Source organism: Electrophorus electricus, chromosome 14 (assembly GCF_013358815.1).
Source record: "Electrophorus electricus isolate fEleEle1 chromosome 14, fEleEle1.pri, whole genome shotgun sequence".
Taxonomy (NCBI): Eukaryota; Metazoa; Chordata; class Actinopteri; order Gymnotiformes; family Gymnotidae; genus Electrophorus; species Electrophorus electricus.
In genome coordinates this window covers 502562-526811 of record NC_049548.1, presented here as the reverse complement: position 1 = coordinate 526811, position 24250 = coordinate 502562, and the positions used below count along the sequence as shown (strand labels likewise).

At 40.4% G+C, this 24250-nt stretch overlaps 2 protein-coding genes across 4 annotated transcripts; one reads left to right on the top strand and one right to left on the bottom strand.

Moving 5' to 3' along the window:
• The first annotated feature begins 1305 nt into the window (after positions 1 to 1305).
• Positions 1306 to 13290, top strand: a1cf (apobec1 complementation factor). Of its 3 annotated transcripts, XM_027009439.2 has the most exons (12): positions 1306 to 1342; positions 3759 to 3902; positions 4613 to 4747; positions 4969 to 5099; positions 5172 to 5410; positions 5621 to 5785; positions 6493 to 6590; positions 6717 to 6996; positions 7541 to 7734; positions 9105 to 9241; positions 9425 to 9546; positions 12059 to 13290. In XM_027009439.2, the coding sequence occupies exons 2-12, from the start codon at positions 3804 to 3806 to the stop codon at positions 12208 to 12210; spliced, it is 1752 nt and encodes a 583-aa protein (XP_026865240.2). In that variant the 5' UTR covers positions 1306 to 1342; positions 3759 to 3803; the 3' UTR covers positions 12211 to 13290. The 3 variants fall into 3 exon arrangements, with proteins under 3 accessions (XP_026865240.2, XP_035389551.1, XP_026865242.2); XM_035533658.1 differs by lacking the exon at positions 1306 to 1342 and having other exon boundaries at positions 3757 to 3902; XM_027009441.2 differs by lacking the exon at positions 1306 to 1342 and having other exon boundaries at positions 3757 to 3902; positions 9425 to 9555; positions 12059 to 12093.
• A 308-nt stretch (positions 13291 to 13598) lies between these two features.
• asah2 (N-acylsphingosine amidohydrolase 2) lies at positions 13599 to 22672 on the bottom strand. Its single transcript, XM_027009449.2, has 20 exons — positions 22543 to 22672; positions 22194 to 22288; positions 21719 to 21874; positions 21474 to 21638; positions 21105 to 21232; positions 20527 to 20604; positions 20265 to 20385; positions 19985 to 20110; positions 19333 to 19419; positions 19147 to 19251; positions 18812 to 18893; positions 17679 to 17794; positions 17496 to 17590; positions 17328 to 17367; positions 17026 to 17124; positions 16694 to 16789; positions 16456 to 16608; positions 16305 to 16361; positions 15142 to 15230; positions 13599 to 13788 (listed from the first exon to the last, which is right to left on the bottom strand). Exons 1-20 carry the CDS (start codon positions 22670 to 22672, stop codon positions 13599 to 13601), a joined length of 2208 nt encoding a protein of 735 aa, XP_026865250.2.
• Between the last annotated feature and the right edge of the window lie 1578 nt (positions 22673 to 24250).

Below are 24250 nucleotides of genomic sequence, written 5' to 3'. Positions count from 1 at the left end.
CGTGTGTGTGTGTGTGTGTGTATATGTGTGTGTGTGTGTGTGTGTGTGTGCGCACGTGTATATATGTGTGTGTGTGGTTATCAGTGATACTGTTTTGGAACGGCCAGTGTTATTGAGATTCTCTAGTTGAGTCCCCCTCCCCTACCATTTACATTTAAAAGGCTCAGCACTATATAATCAAAACTGGTAATAACCCACTCTCTATACATTGCAAGAGAACTACTCACCAGCTAGGGGCGCTAGAATCAACTGCAAGTGCCCCATCCTTGTCATCTCCACTTCAAGAGAATCACTGTGGCCCATTAACCTAAAATGCCAGGCCTTTGCTGACATCACGGTACACAACCATTTCATCTACAAGTCTCTTTGTGCCCATTTATGCTCTTTTAACGGACTCTTTTCTTTGATCTGCCTTTGTGTGGGCTAAGGGAATGACTACCATCCTCACATAAACTGGGTCAGAGGTCTTTAGTGACACAGAAGTAGGCAGCTCCTGGTCCTTTGTGGGACTGAATGTGCATAGCAGGGCTAGAGGACCTGACAGTGTTGGAGATCAGGTACCCCTGGGCCATATCTAACTCAAACAAACAAGGTGGGGAGACAGCACGACATCAGTGGTGCAGTATTTGCCTGGTCAATAAAATGGCTGATGGTAGTAGGTGGAAAATAAATTATTATAGCAAAAAATATGCTACACTGCAGAAGTTGTGGGTTCATTACTGTCTGCATGAAGAGAATGAAAGGGAATGTTATAATTGCTCAGAAGTAAAGCTGTGGTAATGCAGAATTTAGTTTTGATTGGAAATTTTGTAAAAAGATGTAACTTTCAGCATTATCATTATTACAGGAAACATTTCACAAACATCTCTCTTTGCAAGCCATTAGAACCCTGGTTCATAGGATTTCCAGCTATGAAGGCTGCAACAGTCCTCATCAAGACCAAAAAAGGCCCTTTTTTGAAGTTGCTAAGTCAGTTGAGGTTGCTACACTACATCACAATAAAATATATGTAGGTAAAACTGTAAAGTCTTTAGTAGCATTTCTTCACAGAGAGGTTTTAGGGGCTGCTAGCTGGAGACACCAGGGTCTTGCTGTTCCTGATCAAAGGGCTTTTGCCTGGAGGGAGAGAGAGAGAGAGAGAGGGAGAGAGAATTGGAGAGAGAGAGGCAGGGAGATAGGGCTGGTTAACGATTAACCTGCCCAGCTTGTAAAGCAGCTCCAGGACAGTGAACCTTTGGAGTTTGATATGATGTGATTATAGAATCACCCTCAGTGACACGTTGCCCAGTTTGCCAGAATGAAGGTCTGAGTCTTCCGGGTGGTGATCTCTGAAATTGCTCAGGTAAGTTCCCCTCTTTTTTGCTCTTGGGCCTGAAGCCTCATGCTGAAGAGTCGTAGGACTGATCAGGCAGCTCACTTACATGGTTGCAGGCATGGTTCTTTTTTCTTTCATTTCCTCATCTGTGCTGCTGGTCTGTAAAAGCAATACGATACTACAGACACCATCAACATAGGATATAAGAAAATATAAGGCAGTTTCATGGCTAGCAAGATGAATTAACCTGAGTGACAATAACAGATGGGATGAAAAGAAAAGGGAAAAAACTCTGTAGGAGAAATAAATCACCCTACTCTGGTCTGCGCTTCACGAGGACTGATGCTGGTGAACATGCACTACTTCACCTATTTGCCTAGTTTCAGCTGATAAAGGGGAACTGAGCTACCCATCACAAACTGCCATTCGATGGATTCTGAAATGTGTGTGGCTACCACATGTATGTAGCACCATTTGTTCCCAGAGACAAAAGTTAACAGCTTACCGCTGTTGCTAATTGCTGTTGTTAGGTGTAATAATGATGAGGTATGGCCTGCAGCATATGGTGCACTTCACAGCCGCGGTGCCAAGATGTCATTTCTGGCTCTGTCATAACACACCACCAGACCTGCGCTTTACATTGAAAATCAATGTTTGCAGGTAATAAACAAACCGCAGAGGTGAGAAATGTATTTTTCCTTATGTCACTATGATTACCCAGTCCAGTGGAGGCGTCACAGGTGGTACAGGCCAGCACGATGGCCTTCACTCTTGTGTGTATTTAAGCTTTGGTCAACAAAGCCCCAAAAAGCAGATACTGATCCCAGCCAGATAAGACGCAGGTTAGTTATCTTGTTTATGCAAACGGTAACCAGGTTGGCCAGGAGTGCATAGCCAGACAGGCACGAGGTTACTAATGGACCCCCCTACTGTATGAAATCAGTCTTCATAATGGACATACTAATGCTCAGCCACAAAACAGACAGTCTCTTTTATCTCACATGTTTGCCTACATTTCTTTCTCCAAACAATATGAGATGATGGCAACAGTTCTGAGCTTTTTATCACTTCTTCTGGGGCATTGAATACATGGGGACATTTGCTGATTGGGAAAGCCTCAACTAATGGGTCGTTTCTTTGTGAGTCATATCATAGTCAATCATTTTCTGATGTGAGACTTGGATGGAACTGCCTGTGGGTACGTGCCCAGTGGTTGCAGAGGCCTGGAGCAGTCACCCACTTCCTTGCTGGCAGGCTGCATGGATGAATGACATTACACAATCGACATGAAGCACAGCAATAATGCACCGTGCTCAAGAGCCCTTTGCAGGCTCCCTGAAAGACCCCCAGGTGTGCTGAAATGCCCCCCCTCTCGTACGACTATTCACTGTAATCTGGTGACTCTGCTCCGGGCGGCATGGGGTCTCACAAGACTAGGCCATGCTGGCCTTGCGTGAACCACAGTGGAAAACAACAGCACCATGCACCCATATAGTACGGCAAAAAGACAATAGGCGTGAGGTCCTTTGCTTCATTGTGACTGAAGATGAACTGCAGTCTTATCCCATTTGACCCTGTTCTAAGAAGAATGGCTCTGTTTTTATGTCCCCCTTTTGATCAAGAAAAGCTTAAAAGAGATAAAAACAGATGCCAATTGTTATTTGAAGGACTCAGGGCTTCTGGTCATCTATCTTTTTTTTTTTTTATACCAGTGATTCAATCAATCATGTTGCACAATAGCTTCATCATCTGCAGGATTGGTGGATGAGGTATGGACTGGCAGAGCGAGCACTTCTGTCACTGATTTCAAAGCTGCTTTGCAGCAGGGGGGCAAATGTACTTCTTCACTGTTGATTGGACAATTTGGGGGGAATTGGGGTTCGCTTTTGCTCAATTTTACACAAATACAGTTGCCTGCTGCTCCGGATTACTTCAGTTAATAATTACACAGTGGTCCTTGACCTGGAGCTGAGAGAAATCATTTTTTCTTTCTTTCTCTCTTTCTCTCTCACTCACCCTTGCTATCCGTGTATTCATATTGGTAAAGCTACCCACTACTGGAAGAGAGGTGGAAAAAAAAGATGTTTTCTTCGCTCTGACAGGGCCAGATACATAGACATGGCTAAAAGCAGATACCAAACAATGTGAATTCTGCTTGGCAAATATGAAAGCACAGGAATAATGATGGCAGTATGATAGAGTTGGGACATAGTTTGTAAAGCGATTCATTTGATCTGTGCTAAACACATAACACAAACAGATGATCCTTTTGTAATTTGAAAAACAGGTGAAGCGACATTTTGTCTCCTAAGAGCTTAAACATGTAACAAAGAGTTATCTCTATTTACAGTCTGACAAGGCAAAACAGAGAGGTGCCATGCGTCTTAGAATGAATCAGCAAGCCTGCCTCATCACATGTGTTTGAACTTTGATTTAATTTCAGTGAGCACCCCTAATTTTGCTGATTTATTGCTGATAATCACTCACAATGGAAACCAATCAAAAATGCGGGGATGGACTGACTGGCACGCAGAAAGAGGCTGCACTGCGCGCTCTCATCCAGCGCACAGGATATCAGTTACACCAGGTAGGAGCCATCACCCACAGCAGGCTACAATACCCAGCATCCCCTTCCCTTAGAGGGCAACAGCTGGGTTTGGGATAGACAGACACACTTTTTATCATAACCATAAAGAGGATTTGCATCTTTGACATTATACCTACTAATGTAAAATTAGTGTTACAATACACTACCACCATGTGGTAAAAATTGTGCACTGCTCTCTATAGTCCTAGATTATAGCATTTAAAATTGTGCAGTATGTCAGGGCCAGTAGTAATGCCATCCTGCGCTGAACAGATTGCATATGTATAGGAATTTGTTTAAACCATTTCATATAGAAACAGATAAAGACTGGGGTGGGTTTAGCAGTTTTCTGTTTCCTTCATTTTTAAGAATCACAACAAAATTGTTATCACCTCTTTGCATAATTTTTCAACACAGACTTGTGCTTTCAGTGTAATAAGTAATAGTCAAGCCTTTCATGTGTCGAAACGGTCGTCTAGTGACTGTGAAAACCCAAACACGTGCAATGCAGAGGCACTGGACTGAACACCTCTTAAAGCATCCTCCATCATTCCATCCTTGTGAATAAACAATCACTTCACTCCAGGGTCCTCATGTTGGTAATTCATTGGCCATCTGAACACTGTGGCTGTTAACTGAATTTTGCCTGATGATCCTTACTTTCATTTGCTTTCATTACTGTCTGTCACAAGTCTTGTCCTCTCCTGTAGGAGAATGGCCAGAGGAGATATGGTGGCCCGCCTCCAGGCTGGGAAGGCCCACCCCCTGAGAGAGGCAGTGAAATATTTGTGGGCAAGCTACCACGGGACCTCTTTGAGGACGAGCTGGTGCCTCTCTGTGAAAAAGTAAGAAAGTTTAGATTTGGTGATTAGCAACCCAGACATCCTTTTTTATGTTTAATTATGTGTAATACATCTTCAAGTGTAAATGCTTATTAAAGGCCAAAAAACACATTAATTTTAACACAACTCTTGATTTGAAGTTCCTAATAAGGTAAACAAATAGGATAATATATTATGGTAATGGTACTTTATAACATTACAGCTTTTCCTTTCTCTGTCCACAGTTTGGCAAAATATATGAAGTACGAATGATGATGGATTTCAATGGCAACAATCGAGGTTATGCTTTTGTTACCTTCAGCACAAAACAAGAAGCCAAGAATGCAATGAAGCAACTCAATAATTATGAAATCAGGTAAGCTGTTATTTTTCTGTCTGCCTCACTGGAAGTAGCGCCACACCTGTGACATCTCTGATTTCTCTTCAGGAATGGCCGGCTCCTGGGGGTCTGTGCAAGCGTGGACAACTGTCGCCTCTTTGTGGGGGGCATCCCCAAAACCAAGAAGAAAGAGGAGATCCTGGCAGAGATGAGGAAGGTGACTGATGGTGTGGTGGATGTGATCGTCTACCCCAGTGCAGCGGACAAGAGCAAGAACCGCGGCTTCGCCTTTGTAGAGTACGCAAGTCATCGAGCCGCTGCCATGGCTAGGAGGAAACTGCTTCCAGGTTAGAGGTCTCAATTCAGCGCACCACCCACTCTTACCAAGTCTGTCTCAAGTACATCTGAGGCCTTTCTGCCCACTTACAGCATAGTACTGCGACAGCATGTCCAATGGTAGGTTCACACTTTGGCGCTTTGGTGCTGAGTGATGTGTTGGCATGATGAGGTGTGGCGTGGTGTGTGGTCACTAATGAAAGATGTGCGTGGATGTGCAGGAAGGATCCAGCTGTGGGGACACGCCATCGCTGTGGACTGGGCAGAGCCAGAAGTGGAGGTGGATGAGGACACTATGGCCACTGTAAAGATCCTCTACGTGCGGAACCTAATGCTAGCCACATCTGAGGAAACCATCGAGATGGAGTTCAATGCCATCAAACCCGGTAATACAAGGGACGACCAGCAGGCGCCTTAGAAACAAAACTTTAAAATGGAATGTAGTATAAAGGCAGGTATTCTGAAACAGGAAAACATACTGAGACAGGTGAATGTTCCCAGACAATATATGGGTCCACTCAAGAAATCATGCCCAGGTGTAAGCAAATATGCATCAAAGCATGTGTGTAGTGCTGGGTGCTCAGTTCTTGGTAGCTCAGTGCTGAAGGTACTTGACTTGTAATTGGAAGGTTGCTGATTCAAGCCCCACCACTGCCAAGTTACCACTGTTGGGTCCCTGAGCAAGGCCCTTAACCCTTAATTTCTCAAGTTGTACTCAGTCATAATTGTAAGTTCCTTTGGATAATAGTGTCATGTAAATGTAAACTTATGAGCAGGGGAGACTAATGAAACTTCAAACTAAAGAAACTAGTGATTTGTGATATTATCTGCTAGGGGCAGTGGTCAGGGTGCTTGACTTGTGATTGGGCAGTTGCTGGTTTGAGCCCTGCTGCTGTTGAACCCCTGAGCCTCATTTGCTCCTGTCTAGGTTTGGGCTCCCTGACAATACCATAACCTGCACCTGTTGATGGTGTGGTATCTGTTCTACTGTATATGATAATATTATCTGCTATGAAATGTTGTTTTCCTTTTTGGCATCTTATTTAAAGTCATTTTGAAATTTTACCAGCTGATGTATGTAACCAACTCACAGGTGCAGTAGAGAGGGTAAAAAAGATCAGAGACTACGCTTTTGTACACTTCTCCCAGAGAGAGGACGCCATCACAGCTATGAATGCACTGAATGGCAAGGTGGGCCGGTGTCTTTACATCTACCAGTTACACTTCACATATTTGTAGAATTTGTGTTCTACAATTAAATAATGATTAATGTTTATTTGAATAATAGGCTAATCCTTAATCAATTTGATTCTTCAGGTTATCGATGGGTCTCCAATCGAAGTGACTCTAGCCAAGCCAGTGGATAAGGACAGTTATGTTCGCTACACTCGTGGCACAGGGGGGAGAGGAGGGGCTTTACTGCAGGGCGAGTACACCTACACACTAGGCCAAATGTATGACCCCTCCGCCACCTACCTGGGTGCACCTGTGTTTTATGCCCCCCATGCATACACAGCTCTTCCTAGTCAGTTCCGCTTCCCCCCTACGAAAGGTCATGTGGGCACACGGGGTCTCGTGCGCTCGCCTTCTGTTAGAGGTGGGTGTTGCAGCTAAAGTTTCAGTCTTTTCTAAGCATTAATTAATCTTTAAAGAACAACAGGCAACTAAATTAAATGAGTGAGAATTACAATCAAGTAGGCAAAGAAATAAATTATTTATCTATCTTATTTAACAGTGGTAATACTGTTTGAATTATATATTTTAGTACAGACTATATATATATATATATATATATATATATATATATATATATATATATATATATGACAATATGAATCGTTACTGTTTCTGCAGCATTTCTAATCTGTTCTCCATGCCTGCATAATACAGTCATGTGATATCAATTAAACATTAATGGAAACTGAGCTATCCGCATTTTCACAAAATCTATAAATTCAATGAAATAAAAATCTGAGGTACTTGAACTGAAAATCAGAAGGAGCCTGTACTGTGCTGGCTTGGAATACATCAACATGATCAGTTTTCTCTGAGACTTGATTGAAACCTGGGTGATTTCTGGTGATTTGATTCGATTTAATGCCTTCTTGCATTCCTAGAAATTTACATGAATGTGCCTGTAGGGGCGGCGGGTGTGCGTGGTTTGGGCGGCCGAGGATACCTCGCCTACGCTGGCGTGGGTCGCGGCTGCCCCACCTACCAGTTAAAGACCGACAAACGCCCCGAGGACAAACTCTATGACCTGCTCCCTGGCATGGAGCTCACTCCCATGAATCCTGTGACCCTGAAACCCCAGGGAATCAAACATTCTCCGCAGGTACACACTCATGAACACACACCATGCAACATAATCTTTATGGGTTTTTTTGTTAAGCTACGTATAAGGACTTTAGGAAACCTATATCTGTAATTACTTTCTATGTTGGTCTTGTGGGTACACAGTATGCATGTAGAAGGTATGAACTGTTGATTTTCAAACATCTATATGAAACATTCTCCTGAATGTTTCCCCTTTCAATGCAATTTTCTTCCTGTAGCTCACCTGGTAGAGCAGGTAGAGAACAGTGCTAGCAACACTGTGCTAGCAACCTAGGTCATAGGTTTAATTCCCAAATGAGTACTGAAACTCTGATAAATGCACAGGTCTTGCTGGATAAGAGTGTCTGCGAAGTGCTGTAAATCGGGTGGTCCTGACCTAAGGTTTGTGTAAGACTCTGTAACTTTTTTTCCTGTGCAGATAGAAGATTTATGAGTGCCTTCTAGATAGCTGTGTAGAAAAAACAAACAAACAAACATGCATTCATGCTTGAATAATCTCTTTGAGTCTGAGCAACCAAAATATTGAGCAAAAGCTAGTAATTTTGAGTAAGATAGCAAGCAACTATGATAATTCTCAAAATCAGCATTGGAAAGTTTGTACTATAATTCAGCAGGATGAGCCAGACACATGTAGATTAGCCAAATAATGTTTTTATCAGTAGAGGGACAATCCAAAATCAGTCAAAACAGTCCAAAACAGAGCCAGAGAAAGTGGTTCAGAAGGCAACCAATTACAAAAGGAGAAATCCAAAGAAAACATCAAGTAATGTCGAACCGGTCGATACAAAGGGAGTACCAGAAACCAAGAATACTGCTCCATTTGCTCAAAAAAACAGAGGCAATATTTTTGCAAAGAGGCAGCTAACAAACAGGACATAAATAGTGATAGAAAACAGGTGTTTCACATCAGAATTCTGGGGATGCTCCTGGGGATTCTGGGGAATGTAGTAACGAACCATAGTGTTAGCTTTGTTGGTTAGGGCTACTTGTCCGGAGGGCTGCATGACATGTACATGCACGCTTGTACCTGCTTGTGATGTGTAATTCCGCTTAAATGGTGAAAGCACACTGGGCATCCCAAACAGTCAAGCATAATTCTTAGGATATTTTGACCACACCCTCACACTTTTTAGATATTTGATCAGTGATCTATAAGTTTGATCAATTAACTTTGATTCAGCCAGTCTTTGAGCAGTGTCTTCTCATAACTGTTTTTTTTTTCAAAACCTTTTTAATATAACACTCAAGTTTGTTATCACACCAGTATTTTTAGTATTTTACAATTTTACTACACCACACAATTACACACACCCCTACAGCATTCCCTACAGTTTGAAGGAAGAAAATAATAATTTCTGCAATTTGCAGATCTTGGAGGATATATGTCAGAAGAATAACTGGGGACAACCAGTGTACCAACTGCACTCTGCCATCGGACCAGATCAGAGGCAACTATTCCTTTACAAAGTCACTATCCCTGCACTGGCCAACCAGTATCCAAGCATGTGAGCTGATTTCATTTTGTCATTGTTTGTTTTTTCCTACAAGAATCCTACATCTGCATAGTATTTGAAGTCTAAAGCTGTACAGTCGAATCCTAGATTGTCCTAGAACCCACTCATGAAGGTGATGCTCACAAGCGAATGTTAACTTTTAACCCTTGGTGTTCCTTGTGTGCACTCCTCCAGCCACCCAACAAAGCTGTGCGCTGCAGCGGACGAGGCTAAAAGCCACGCTGCGGAGCATGCACTGCAGACCCTGGGGCTGCAGACAGAGGGCGCCGATGTATCTGCAGCGGCAGCATTCCCAGGTATGTGAGGTCTGTAAGATGTTTATCATAACTTTATTATGACTGGTTTACGTTGAAGTCTGATGCCAGCCTTGATCTTACAGGCTCACTGAGCCTCTGAAAGGTGGTCACAGACATGCTGAAGCAGATGAGCGTGTGCATTTACGCCGTTATGTCTTTGATATGTCTAGTTTACCGCTAAGGGCCGAGGAAAGAGGGGCGTTTATTTCCACAACTTTACTTTTTGCATACTTAGAAAGATGTCAGCAGGCAAATAAAAGTTTTATTATTTGTTAGGATTGACAGTTGTGCGTAAATACAAGGGCCACCTTATCGTTATCCTCATAGCCCAGTGGAGAGTATAAAGAGAGAGGCCATAGCTGGCAGTCTGAACTGGTAGTCACAGTAGACATTTACAAGTTTAGACTCTGTTTAATAGACTCTACAGAAATATCTAAAATTTATGAAATCTTACTCCAAGTAAAACCTCTGTTCATTTTCTCTACACATCAGTGAGGAGGCAAGGTGTGATTGGACAACACTAAGATCAGCATTATATGATAACAGGAGATAACGAGTACAAACTAGTAAGGTGAAGCCTATCTTGTAGAGGCCTGTCGGTTAGCTGTCTTAGCTGGGTCTTTTAGTTAGGATTGTGCTAATATTTACCTTAATTTGACATAGTTTTATAACCCATCACTAGAATGACTAGGGGAAAAAAACATTATTAGCATAATTGACATTTACAGCCTCATTATACTGAGCACAGAGCAACTGATAGCTTACTAATACCGGAATGTCGGCCCACCTTAACAACTTTGCTATCTTAGTGAGAAAATATCTATATTACACTATAGGAAAATAGGGCTGGGCTTTTGCGCTGTACTTTAATGTGTTAAAGTTGCGCTATGTGAGAATTCTAAGTCATATTACTGAATCAAGAGGGAAAATGTCTGTTAAAATGTGTCCTGCTACTGCGAGTCACCCTGTAAAAGCTTCAGACAGGACTCAGGCTGTGGCCAGAATAAACATGGCTTGGTTTTTTTATTTATGAACAGGCTTTTTTATTGATAAATTGGTCATTACCAAAATAACTAGCCAGATTATTATTGTACCATTGTAATTGTGAAGTTGTCTTGGCTATATAGCTAACGTTTGTTGGCTAATTTGCCAGCATTGGCAGAATACTTTGTTAATGGATTCTTGGGCCTAGATGTTTGACAAACTAGACTAACCATTAGTCTGTTTTCTATGTACTACCACCTGTCTCCTTTCGTAAATGCAACCAATATAAAATATACTTGGCTAAAATTACCCATGTGCTACCCAGCTGTCATATGCCTCCTTAGTTAGCTGTCAGCTATGAGTAATAAAGTAATAGATATTCTGCCAAAACGGCTGGTCTCAGCAAACCCGTGTTGTGTTGGCATAGCTTTCTACAAAACTCGATACCTGCGACGGCAACCCAGATAACCAGATAGAGCTGAAATTTAACCTAATGAATATGAGTTTTTATTTTCATAGTCTAGGTTATATATGTGTTTGAAGGATCTCAAATGCAAACCCACCATTATATTGATAAGGATGTGATTACAGCAGTGGATAATTCACTTAGCTGTGCTCTCAAAAACATCTCCATCACCGAGTTATGACTGAGCTCTCTGTGAATACTTCATCGTTAACGCAGATAAATTTGCTTGGGGAAATGACACCTAGCATAATTCACACAAAATATTCTTCCACATGCTTTTTTTTGCAATTACGTATTCCCACCAGAGAGATAACTAATAGATAACAGGCATTTGTTGCTCCGCCTCATTCATTTCTGAGCAGACAGGCAGGTGTTCTTGGGGACCACGGGATGAAGACAGCAGTGAGCTTTCTCAGCTATACAAGAAATATATATTAATTATGAACAAACAGTAGGTCATTCAGCCTGTAATTTTCTTTGGGGGAAAAACACCAAATGTAAATAAAATCACAGAGGAGCACCTGTTAATTATCCACAACTTATTCTAAATTTAATCCCATCCAAACAGGTCTTAAGATTTCTCACGAAGCATGACGGTATAACCTGCAGTTCAAAAAGATACAGCAGCACACAGGGAGGTTGACATGCAATGCCAAGGTGTAGGCAGATGATCTATGAGTGACAACTTGATCGCAATGATTGGATGGATAAATGAATGAATGAGAAGTGATAAAATAAATTTTGGAAAGCCCCGAAGCCCTGGTCAGAGCTCTACCCAGCAATGCTAATGTGCACCCGCCTCCTTCGGTGAGCGTTGGGTATTGAGCATGCTCCTCTCCTGCTGAGATCAGTGATGAATAAACAGTCAAAAGAACACAAAGAAGTGAGGAAATGTGAGACCCATATAGAACCAAGTGCACACACAGCATGCTCAAGAGCTCTTCAGTTAAAGGGGTTTGCATCCATTATTGTAAAGGGCATTTCAACAATACACTCAATTAACTATTCAGCCTTTGTCTAAGATTTAACACTTTTCCTCATGTCTTCCCCATGGTGCTCCAGGTTATGCAATAGCCAACACGGCTGCTACAGTTGCTGCTTCCCATCTCAAACAGGCCATTTCTCTGGGCCAAGAGCTAGCAGCTTACACCACCTATGAGGGCTATCCAGCGTTTGCTGTTGCTACCCGTGGAGATGGTTACGGAGTGTTCTAGAAACCCACCAGTGACTACGTTTCTACGGACATCAGATTCTGTATCATTGATTTCTGTTTGACACAATGTGTCTTACTACACCTTAACCCAAGAATGCTTGCTTTCTTTGAGTGGAGATGGATGCTAATATTAGCACACAGTAGACTGCCATCATTATTTAGTTCACCTTCCAACATGTGCCTTTTTTCTATTTATCTCAGGAATATGTCATTCCAACAGCATTTCAGCCCAATCTCTTATAGAAAAGTAAGTCCTCTTCGTCCATAATGGTCTCAGGACTTTGAGGTATGAGATAAAGATGAGAAACCTGTATATTGATTGATTGGATATAAATACTTTGGTAAAGTTAGTGGTAATTATTTATTTTATATACCCTGTTAGAGTCAGTTCTGTTTCTTACACATCCTCTAATGACAAGTGATCAAGATTAAATTTGGACCCTTTCTAAATAAAAGATTATATAAAATATAAAATATCCTCAAAAACCAAACACTACTCCAAATAAGTAGCTTTGGAGGACAGTGTATTGGCATAGGGAGCTTTCATACTTTTTGTTGTTTTAAAGTAAATGCTAGTTTTGTTTCAGTATTTAACAAGTAAAATATCAGGAATGTTTAATATAAAAAAACAAGCATACATAAGCTTTCATATTTAGCTGGTAATATTGTCTTTTTGTCCTTTTTTAAGATATATGTAACACTTATAGTCATTTAGTTCCTAGGTCTTTTCCTTATAGCATTACTTTTTTTCAGGCTTTCTACCTACCACAAGCTTTGAATGTCCCATTTCATTGTTTGATGAGCAATGAATGTGAAACTGTTATCGTGACACATTTTGTCGAGTACAGCAATGCCTAAGCAGTGACAGTATTAAAGTGTGTGTAGCACTTAGAAACTTATTTTTATACTAGAATTCCAACATTTGTATGAAGGTGTTTTAAAATACTACAAATCATCTGTCTCAATGATTGGCATTAGAACCAGAGGGAAAATCATAAAAGGTGGACTGGGGGATATTTCAGTTCAGAACATCATTGTGCTACAAAATGAGAATGAGAGATGGGATAATTCAAACCTGTCATCTGGCCATCAATAAATTCAGTTCAATTCTGTGTTGTTCTTGGTTTTTTTTTATTCATATGCTGAATACAACAAATGCATGCTGATTTTAAGAATCACCACAACCCCACTGCTGTTCAAATAGTAATTAAAAACATGAAAAACATCTACCAAAACCATATTCACAAGCATCTATGAGCATCTAATCATTAATTAACAACACTGCTATTAAGGCACTCAGTATCATAGTATTTCATCTTCAAAAATACCTGGAAGCTGCTTACAATAGCTTTTTTTCTCATTCAGAAAGGCACAGATGTTTCAGAAGGATTAGAGTGTTTTAGTGACTCTAAACACATCAGAGACACCCTCATATGCAGTTATCACAGGCGTGACAATATTGAAGCGTTTGTAGTGGCCAAAGTGTCGGATCCTGTAAGTGCCAGACTGCGCTGAGAGAGGAATGTGCCACTCCACGGTGGCATTGCTCTGACCACCAGATCCTTTAATCCAGTGAAATCTGGATGGACACGCACACACGCACACGCACACACACATGCACGCACACGCACACACACACACACAGTTCTGACAGCTTAGTCATGATCAAATCTCTGACAGCACTATAATATAAACTCATAGATGAAAACATAAAACCAGCAAAAATAGGCTAGAATAGTGGTCCAGGTAAGGGATGTGCTATGATCTCCAAAACAACCAGTTAACTGAACCTGTGCAGAATTTTCCTCCCGATTCCCCATATCACATTCTAAGCATAACTATTCTACTTCAAGATTGATTTTACACAGAGTGTACTTCTAAGCCATAGTATCAGTAACAACTAGTTGTGCAACTAGTTGTGCAAGTATTATAGCTAAGGAACCAAAGATGTATTATGCCTCTAACCTGATGTTTTGTGGACTTTAGAATAATTATTCTATAGACTGTTCCTGAATTTAAATCCCTGTGCTCAAGCGTACTGATGGAAGTACATCATCTGATTGTATGAGATATCCAGTTTATTATTTTTAGTAGTTATTTTAGGAAGCTACTGTAGAAATGCCTATCAGCAGGCTCATTTCTGGCTGCTGAAAGCATTCATTGACCTTAGCCAAACTATGCAAATATGATATTTTGGAAGTGGTATAACTGCCAAACATTTCCATCCTGTAGCAAAAGTCCCATTGGGCACTTCCCCACTGGCATTCCTACTGCTGGGCACTTTCCCAATGGCATTGATTTTCAATAGACTGCATTGGTTTCTTATGCCAACTGTACTCTAATTTCAGAAAAGAAAAAAAAAACCTGTGGTCACACAGTTTTACTGACTGCATGCTATGCCATATTACCAGGTTAGTTCTCAGTAACACTGTAGGTTAAGCTCCCTGCTTAAGCACTTCATAAAATACTTATAACACAGGCATAAATCAGAAGTCATATATAGGCATCTGTGAATGCTTATGTAACAACTGCAAGAAGTTGACAGCAGACATTGGTATGAAACTGGCATTGATTCATGTTCAATTTGGAGTTAAGATTGTGATATGTACATACTGCCAGTAATTCAACATCACAAAGATAATATGTGGACATTATTTCAGGTGACCATCACAACTTAAATCTTCTAATTTGAACTGGTGGTGAAATGATAAGCCATGATAAGGTCCTTACTCAGATTCTGCCTTATCAGTGGGTACACCTCAAGAGATAACGCAGTCTTAGAGACCGCACAATAAGCACTCTGTATCTGGCTGTGAAAGGGACACCAAGCCACAGCTACACCTAAATATGCACAAATAGGCCATTAAAATGTCTAATCAAGGTGCTGATGCAGATGTGCATAAGAAAAAGGACGATTAGAGACACACGCTACCTTGTCTCCCACGATGCATCTGTATGGACAACCACCCATGTGCCAGTGTTGTTTTGAAACCTCTCCACTGTGACAAAGGTCTTGTCTCTCTAATATCAGAAGAATCACAGATTAGGAGTGATATTCAAGGAAGCATTTTAATCACCTCAAAATGAGCAGTTTTGAATGGATATTTAAATGGATAAACCACTGTTCTTTATTCCAGCTGCCAGAAGGAAAATGTCTGAGTTGACTATAATGCTGTGGTAGTGTTTCCCAAATGGAAGATGTATGAATAGTTCATGTTCTGGATGTCTGCTGTCCTTAATGGTGCAGACTTCAGATAAATGTCCCATAGCTGGAGCAATGGTGTGCCTGAAATATTTTATTCAGAATTTATACAGTGCATTTCAGTTCAGACTTTACACAGGGGGTTTCAGTTCAGAGTTTACACATGCATTTCAGTTGTTTGTGAGCCTACTCAGTTGGGTTACCAAACTTCACTAGAAGGCCTGCAGAGAATACTCTCTGTAAGCTCTCAGGAAAGTCAACAAAGGTTATTGTCTTTTTTCAGACACACATTTTTAAAAATCTCTTTTGTGATCATATTGATCTGTAGTGTATTTTAGTGTAGTGAACAATTATCACAGACAAAAATATTTTATGTGTTTCTATAAATGTAGAATAAATGGCTTAATTTAAGCATACTTATGACAAACTAAATGGGAAATGGTGAATATTGAGATTATATGAGACTATTACAATTATCGTTCACCATTAATCTTAATGCTATCCAGTATGTTTGAATGAAGTTTCATTCTAGATCAAAAATCAGTAAAGGTTCCATCTAGTCGTGATATGTTGGTTACAAATATGACAGAAAAGAAAAAAATATTCCACTAGGAAAAATATCCTATCAGAATCAATGAATTATGATGATCAAAGAATTATGCTGATCATGTTTTCAACAGAAAAAATAGAATGTACTACAAAATATGCATTACTTATTTCTGTTTATAAATATTTATTAAATAGTATCTGCTTGCCATATCAATAAGTTGTTGGGGTTTTTTTGCAGAGAGGTAATACCTTTTTTTTGTCTGTGGTAAGATTTTGCTACATAAGTGGTAAATAGAGATTATGTTATTATCTTGCAATATATCTTTAACTATACAATGGCTCACCATGTCGCCAGAGTTTCTTGGGTTTCCAGCAACAAAAGTGACAGATGCAACCTCTCCCTGCACAGTTGGGTCAAACCAAGAAACATTAGGCAATTAACGAACTGTATCAGTATCCTGTATAATCAGAACAACATGATTAAAACACACTCACCAATTTATAGCGAGGATGAACCTGCTCCAGGACCTGTCCGAAGGTGGAGTTAGCAGGCTGATTATCCACAGGCGCAGGGAGTAGCAGAGTGAAGAGCTGACTGTCTTTAAAGAACGGAGGCTCAGGACCTTTTGGTAATTCCTCCACCTTACCCTGTTATGGATTTCATTAAACACACTCCAGTCAGTAAAGTGAAAAGCACACATGACATGACGTATGTGAAGTGGTTTACATTCACCTGTGCGATGGCTTTGGCTAGTCCTCTGAAGTGCTGGATGTAGGCTGACAGGGTGTGAGGCCCATAGATGGTTGAAGCAGCTTCATATCTCTGCACCTGTGGGCACACAACACATACTAGGGAGCCCATATGTGCCTCAGGGTCCAGGAGACATTCAGTGTGTACTCTTGGTGCCTCGCAAATCCCAAACAGTAACCGCAGCAAACTGCTGACTGCAAGTACAGGGAATTTTAAACAACAAATCTAAAACTGGATCCACTGAAACACAGAATATGCATAGTCCTCTTAAGACAACCATGATTAAGAATAAAAATTATGTTGTCTTTAGTTACCTGGTACTCTTCGTGTGTAGTAATGTAGTGAGTATAAATGTTGCAGAGACCAGTGATGACAACTTCTGTGTTAGTGAAAGCCTTTTGCATCTCCAGCTCCTAAATTAGTCAACATAAAACATCTTCATCCTAATAAACACTCTCCGAGAGTTCTACCATGATGCTTGTGGAGGCAATATGCTAACATTAAAACCAGCTTGTTATTACCTCATTAATAAAAGCCCATTATGGTAGAATCTCATGATTAGACTTGTACTGATTAGATTCCTTCCCTGCATTCCAATGTGTGTGTGTCTTTTCACCTGTTTGACAGCCTCTCTGATCCTTCTTCCTGACATAGTTCTAGAAAAACATGAAGACAAAGTCTCATACCTTCTGATTCACATAACATTTGACAGTTTTCCTGTTTATGGGCTGATTGCTCCTTTAACGCAAAATTAAGGCCAACACATCTGGTCCCAAACACTTACGTCACCTCTCCTGGGACAGCAACCACAGCCACCGAGCCAATGGTGATGATCTGAACATCCACTACATCTGGGTGCCATGGGAGAGGCCAGTTCATCTACAGATACATCAACACAAATGCAGTTCTCAGCTAACAATCAGAGTCCTGTAAATGACCTGTAAAATCTCATATAACCTGCTCTTACCTCTCCAGTGCTGAAGAGAATGGGTTTGGGGTCATGACATTCCTGAATCTCTTTGGAAGGGGCACCCAACAAAGTATCCCTGATACCATCCCAGAAGGGATCACCTTCAACTGCCCCTGTGCATGCAGGTGTTACTGACACAATTTTTACATTTACAGCATTTAGCTGATGACTTACAATTATGACAACTTGAGTAATTGAGGGTCTTGCTCAGGGGCCCAACAACAGTGGCAACCTGGCAGTGGTGGGGCTTGAACTAGAACCTTCTAATTACTAGTGGTTACCTTATACACTGAGCTACCACTGTTCCAATTATATATATATATATATATATATATTTGGAACAGTATATATATACTATTAAGACAACCATGTCTTATACTCTTAAGTATAATTAAGTATTAATTATATATATATACATATATATATATATACATACACACATATATACATACATATATACCATATATACATACACATGTAGAAACCTGAAGAGGTCTGTCTGATGCTGGGTAAGTTTCTGTGTAAAGCTAAAGGCAGTTTTAGCAGTTTGTGAATTTTTTTTGTTTTAGCAGTTTGTGAAATGTCTGGGGGGAAAAAAATCACTCTGGAAGTCTACACATCTGTTTCCATTCCAGCTAAAACACCTACTTTACTTAGTGGATGAAAAAAGATTAAGAGAAGATGATCAAAAGAAGTTAATCACAACCCTTTCAAAGTCAGGGCTTTGAGCATTATATAAAAATCCACTTGAAATCTTAGTATACCTCCCACCCCACCCCACCCTCATGTATTCTTAGTTTGGCCTAAGAGCCTTCTGGGAAAGGTGAAACCCCTGCAATTTAGACAACTGGTACCTGACTGAACATGTTCAGAAATCAGGACAAAATAAGAATTTCGCATCCTAGATCTGCTTGAGCTGGGCTACTAAAAGGAACCTGAGCAATGACAAAGGATTAACATAAAAATGATTGTTATTACAAGACTAAAAGTGGTCTTTTACTGAATGGGGCAATTATTTTAGAAAGACTGAAAGAACAATTTCTACCTCAACATTCCTTTAGTATGTTTCAACAATGCTCACAAAATATTTCTGATACTTGAGTTGGCTCAGACAGCAGAGGCTAACTTACCTTGTGTAAAGTTAAGGTCTCCTCCTCCATCTGTTGTTCCTGCAGCAAAGCTGTGGCCAAGTGCAGGTTTACATGTCTTCACCTGGTAGCAGTATAAATAAAATTAGCATTTTAATGCAAAACATAGCTTTTGATCACTATATTTGTTTTATGGCTTATTGTGACACAAATAGCATCCCCCCATTTGTACTTATGGTATTAAGTCAGTGTCCAGACCTTTGCGTAGTCTCATGGCTTCTTCCACAATTCCTGCCTTGCATTTGCTTGTGTAATTGTTATCTACTGCACCATCTCCATGCCTCATCTGAGTGTGCTGATTCTCTGAGGATACTCACGCTGTGGGTGGAGTTAAGGTGGATGGTCACATCCGTCATGTTGACCCACTGATGAGCAGTATGGACACTCCCACGTACCTCCTGCCCTGCGCTGCCATAAAGCTCCTGCACACCAGATCACTGTGTCAGGGAGTGTGGAGCACAAACCTGAAGGCCACTCCAAACCACCTGCATCTGGTGACATACCTTTGCCTTTTTGTAGATGTTCTGCCCAATAATTCTGGTGCTTTCAAACATGTCATTACCCGGTCCAAAAGCAACACACATTTTAGTCTGTGAACGCATCCAAGAAGAGACATTTAACATATAGGTTGATTAGTTTGACATTAATCTTACACAAATGCAAGCAGTTTTAAGGAAATATATTTTCCAGACCCAATTCAAAATTATATAAAAATTATGAATATGTTCATTTAAATTATTAGCAATTAAGAAGTTAATGTGTACTTGTATTTTCTTTGGCTAAACTTATAACAGCATCTATTCTTAAAACCACTTCAGCCAAAAGTTACAAATATCTTAAAATGGTTTGCAAGCCTATTACTATGGGTGTGTGTGGACACAGCACTTTCCAAACTCCAGTCCTACACAGCAAAATCTCTTCTGTGAAATTTATGCCTACAGTGTTGAACTAAATCACGTTGTGTTTTTGCACACTGTAGGGTTTGCTGCATGCTCTGCCAAGTTAGCATTTTCCCCAGATCACGTGCTGCAACTAAACTATTAATCATCTTGCATAAGATGAAGCAGGTATGTTAGCACAGGGCCCACTGTGCAGGCCACAGACTGGGAAACTGCAGTAGCTGATGAACTCTGTAAATCCCTACATATAACTCACGCCACCAGTGGGACAGGAGCTGTTGAGGTAGTCACACTTCTTCCCTGTGTTCATGCAATATGGGCCACGAGTGTTAGGAGACACATCTCCACTGTTACTGGTGCAAAATGCTGCTACATATGGTCCCTAAAAGGTGATGAGACAAGAAAAGGTAGCCTGGGACCCTTTAATTATTAACATCTGTTACCTGGAGCTTTGTAAATAAGACTGCTACAGAATTATATTATATTATATTATATTATATTATATTATATTATATTATATTAATCAGACATCTCACCTCGCCAGGTAAGGAGCCAATGTTCTTCTCTTGTTCAAACAGATAGGAGGCATAGCCAAGGTTGTCTGAGCTTACCATGCGATTCGTGTAATTCATGCTGACTGCATGAACAGCAAACCAGCTGAAAGGAAAGTGAGCGTGTTCATACCGTTATTTTTTTGTTGCCATTTTACATCGCGACTAATCATTAAAATGCAATACTCTGACAGTGATCCTGATATTCTCAGGGGTTAGTTTGCAGACTTGTTTAAAACTGGCATACCTGATCATACCCATTCCATTCCCATTCAGATCTGTGAATTTCAGGATCACAATCTGCTCATCTGTATTTGATGTGTACCTGGATGAGAAAAACATCATCAATTTATATCACTCATCTTTTCAGATGAGTTTTCAATACACATTCTTTATGGTGGCCATGAAGACCCATCGTGCTGGAAATTTTAAAAAGCGCTGCAGTTACACAAAGCAATTTACTTTTTCGTGTTTCGTCTTTTTCGTGTGTTGTGACTGGATTTGCAGAGTTTCTGAAGTTGCATGCATTTTCTGAATTTGCACTGCGTTTCTGAAATGTTGCGCACGTGTTATCATTTTGATGAATATGTTTTGTGTAACTGCAGCATGTTTTTTTTTTTTTTCAATGACAGTTCCATTGGTAACTTGCAGTGCAGTGGGTTTTCCCGGCCACCACAAATATCTAAAATGTAATGCATATCTAATACATGTAGTGTGATGCCACGAATTTAAAAAAAACAAAGGATCAATGAAATGAAATCAGTCATTCTCAGTTTATGGAATAAATACTTATATGTGCTTAATATTTGATATATCAATGTATACCTGTTTCTTTCCTGCTCAGGGTTGTTCAGGTATGAATGTGGACTCCTGTTAACATTACTACCCACAATTTCTCCTTTGTTGATAAAGATTTTACCAGGCTTCATGGTTTTATGTGCCACATCAATGCTCTGATAAAGGATATTATGGACATTGCATAAAACATTAAACAATGAATGCACAGCAATCTGCTATTTTACTATTAAAAAGACTATATTTAATACTGGGGTGAGGCAGATTATTCTGCACAGTAAAATAACAAAAAATGAAAAGTTGAACACTGGGTGACTTCAGTGATAAAATAAAATGCAGTATATCTTGTAGTTGAGGACAAAAGCAGCACATTACATTTTTTTTTAAATGTATACGCACCCTTACGATGCCCTTGACAATGGCTTGAGTAGATGGCTTGATGTAGCCTTTACTGGTGATCATGAAGAGGGTGTACTGGAAGTACCCTGCCAGGCCGGAGTGTGTGTGTGTGCCACTCAGTACCACGTTGTCCTGCCGGTACAGATCTCCATACTTCAGCTGGAGCTCCTTCAGCACCTACAACAGGCAGAGCAACGTGAAATACAAAATACACGGTCCTCAACATTGCCAGAGGGGAAGTGAACAGCCTTAATTACCTCTAGCCTCAGTCTTTGAGAGACCATGCCTATATCTGCACTCACAAACACCACCCTCCTGCTACCGTCATCCACAATGAAGGCCCTGCTGAACAAACGAGTGTGGATGCCTGCTGCTGTCTGCTTGGGGTTGGCGTAGCCCATCTTATGCAAAACAAACACAACACAATCATGCAACCATTGATGGCATTGATGGCTCAGAAGCCCATACCACATCCTTTATCCTACATCATAAATGTTATCGCTGTGTACTGATCATTCTGGTTTACTTTCACACAGCCTCACTTGTGATCAAGGCATTTTATATTGGAGCTAGAGTTTCACTCTTATTTAAGCTGGAGAATATTTAATGAACATATTCCCCCTCGTTTTGGTTAAATAGAGAATACTGAATACTGAATGCTGAATGCATCCAGAGAATACTGAATGCTGAATGCATCCACAAACTGGGCCAGTCACTCACCAGGGGAACATTGGCCACCGGGCCAGTGCAGTCAGCTCTGCCGACTCCAATCAGATAAGACTTCTGTGGAGGCGTCACCATGGGAATGAGCTCTCCTGTCTCTTCTGTGTATGATGTCCACATTCTTATCATTCTTATTAAGGACTAACAATTACATGCTATATCACAAGTAAAAAAGGAACACTTTTCTTGTCTTTTCTGTATTCTGGCAGATGTGCATTGTGTGCATCGTAACACAAATATCATTGATAAATGATAGCGTGAGTATCACCCTGAATACTCTCTCTGATTTAGGACATCATAAACAGGATCTAAATCAGGCAAAGTAAATGCTAATAAGACTCATTACTTGTTTGGGAGCTCATGTTGACGGCAAAGACTGTGATGAGCCCCACAGTGACTCCAGTCATCAGCAGGAACAGAACCATAAGCAACACCTCCAGACTGTTGAGGCCGCAGCACACAGCCTTGCGAGCCATGATCCTGAACTACACACACAGAACCTCCTCTAGATGCTAGCCACAAATTACAACACTCATTTAATGGGTCTACAGGAAAACACAACTGTCTAAGGGATGGTTTGATCAAACTGTTTACAACATTAAACTACACTAAATATAAATATTCAGTAACTATAAGAAAACATCATAGTAAATGCACAATAAAATCACATTTCAAATTGATTTCTGATTGGATAAGATAGTTTAGTGATGGGCTGTGCCTTGAATGTCAAAAAAAAGGAAAGAAAGATAAACTTAAGAGCCCCTAAACAGATCCAGTAGACCTAACCTGTCAGTTAAACATACAAAAAAACCTACAGGTTGCTCACCTGCAGACGGCTTGCGTTTAACAGGCAGGCTCCGTGACAAAATCAAAACCTCTGACACCTTTTCAAATAGATCTGGTCGTAACAGGAAGGTATGTACAGTGTCCATGGTCAAAGGTAGCTGGGACTGTTTTACAGCCACTGTTCAATGTCGTCCAAGTGTTAAACATACCTACTTTACTTGTTGGACAGTGTATAAGTTGCTATAAAGTGTAAAGACATTAGATTACAGACACATGATCAGTCACGGAAATTATTGCCATTTTCCCCCAAATCAAAACATTTATCCAAAGCAACTTACAAATATGAGTGAGTACAACTAGAGCAGCAATTGAGGGTTAAGGGTCTTGTTTAGGAGCCCAACAGTTGCAAGGCTTGAACCAGCAACCTTCCAATTACAAGTCAAGGACCTTAACCACTGAGCTACCACTGCCAAGAAGAAATAATTATTCCCCTTGAAAGATGGAAAGCCGTTTTTAGTGTTCCAGCTATAGGGGAATATTATAGCTGAAAGTGGTAAAGTTATAACACAACATATAATCTATTCATAAATTTGTTCTATTGAATGTTTATATCCTCATTGCTCTGTATGTGGTAGTGAGGCTGGATTTCCAGCAGGGGGCACTGGAGCTGGATAAAGAGGGAGGCAATGGTGAAGTACTTCATCAAGGCTCCTCTCTGTGCACACCCCCACACCTAGATATAGTACACAGTTGAGTTATATCAGGAATGCTGTTCAGAGATATCAGGACATCTTTTAAGGCATGAACAGATCTAATCAAGATTACGTTGTGTGCTTTGTCCTTCACAGTGTTTGGGGATGTGAGGTAGATTGCAATTCATGTATCTACATTAGATACATTGATTAAAAATAGCCAATACGTTGATAGACTAGATATGTTGATAAAAAATGGCCAATGTCAAATGTAAAATAGGTAGTGAGTACTAATACGTAGCTGCAGATATATGACAGTGCAGTGGTATTCAGATCTGAACCTTGAATTCAAATCCAGTCCTGGATTTTGTAATATGTTGCTTAAATGATTAATGTCACTGGTTCTTCACTTTGTGATCACACCTGGTGATAACAAAAATCTGTAGGATCTGGACTTTGATGACTAAGATTCAAAAACTTCTGCAACTGAATATTTAGTATAAGTAATGGGGTAGTACAGTATTTTTCTGTTTTATAGTCTCAGGTCAGAGAGGAGGGTGGAGGTTTACAATCCTG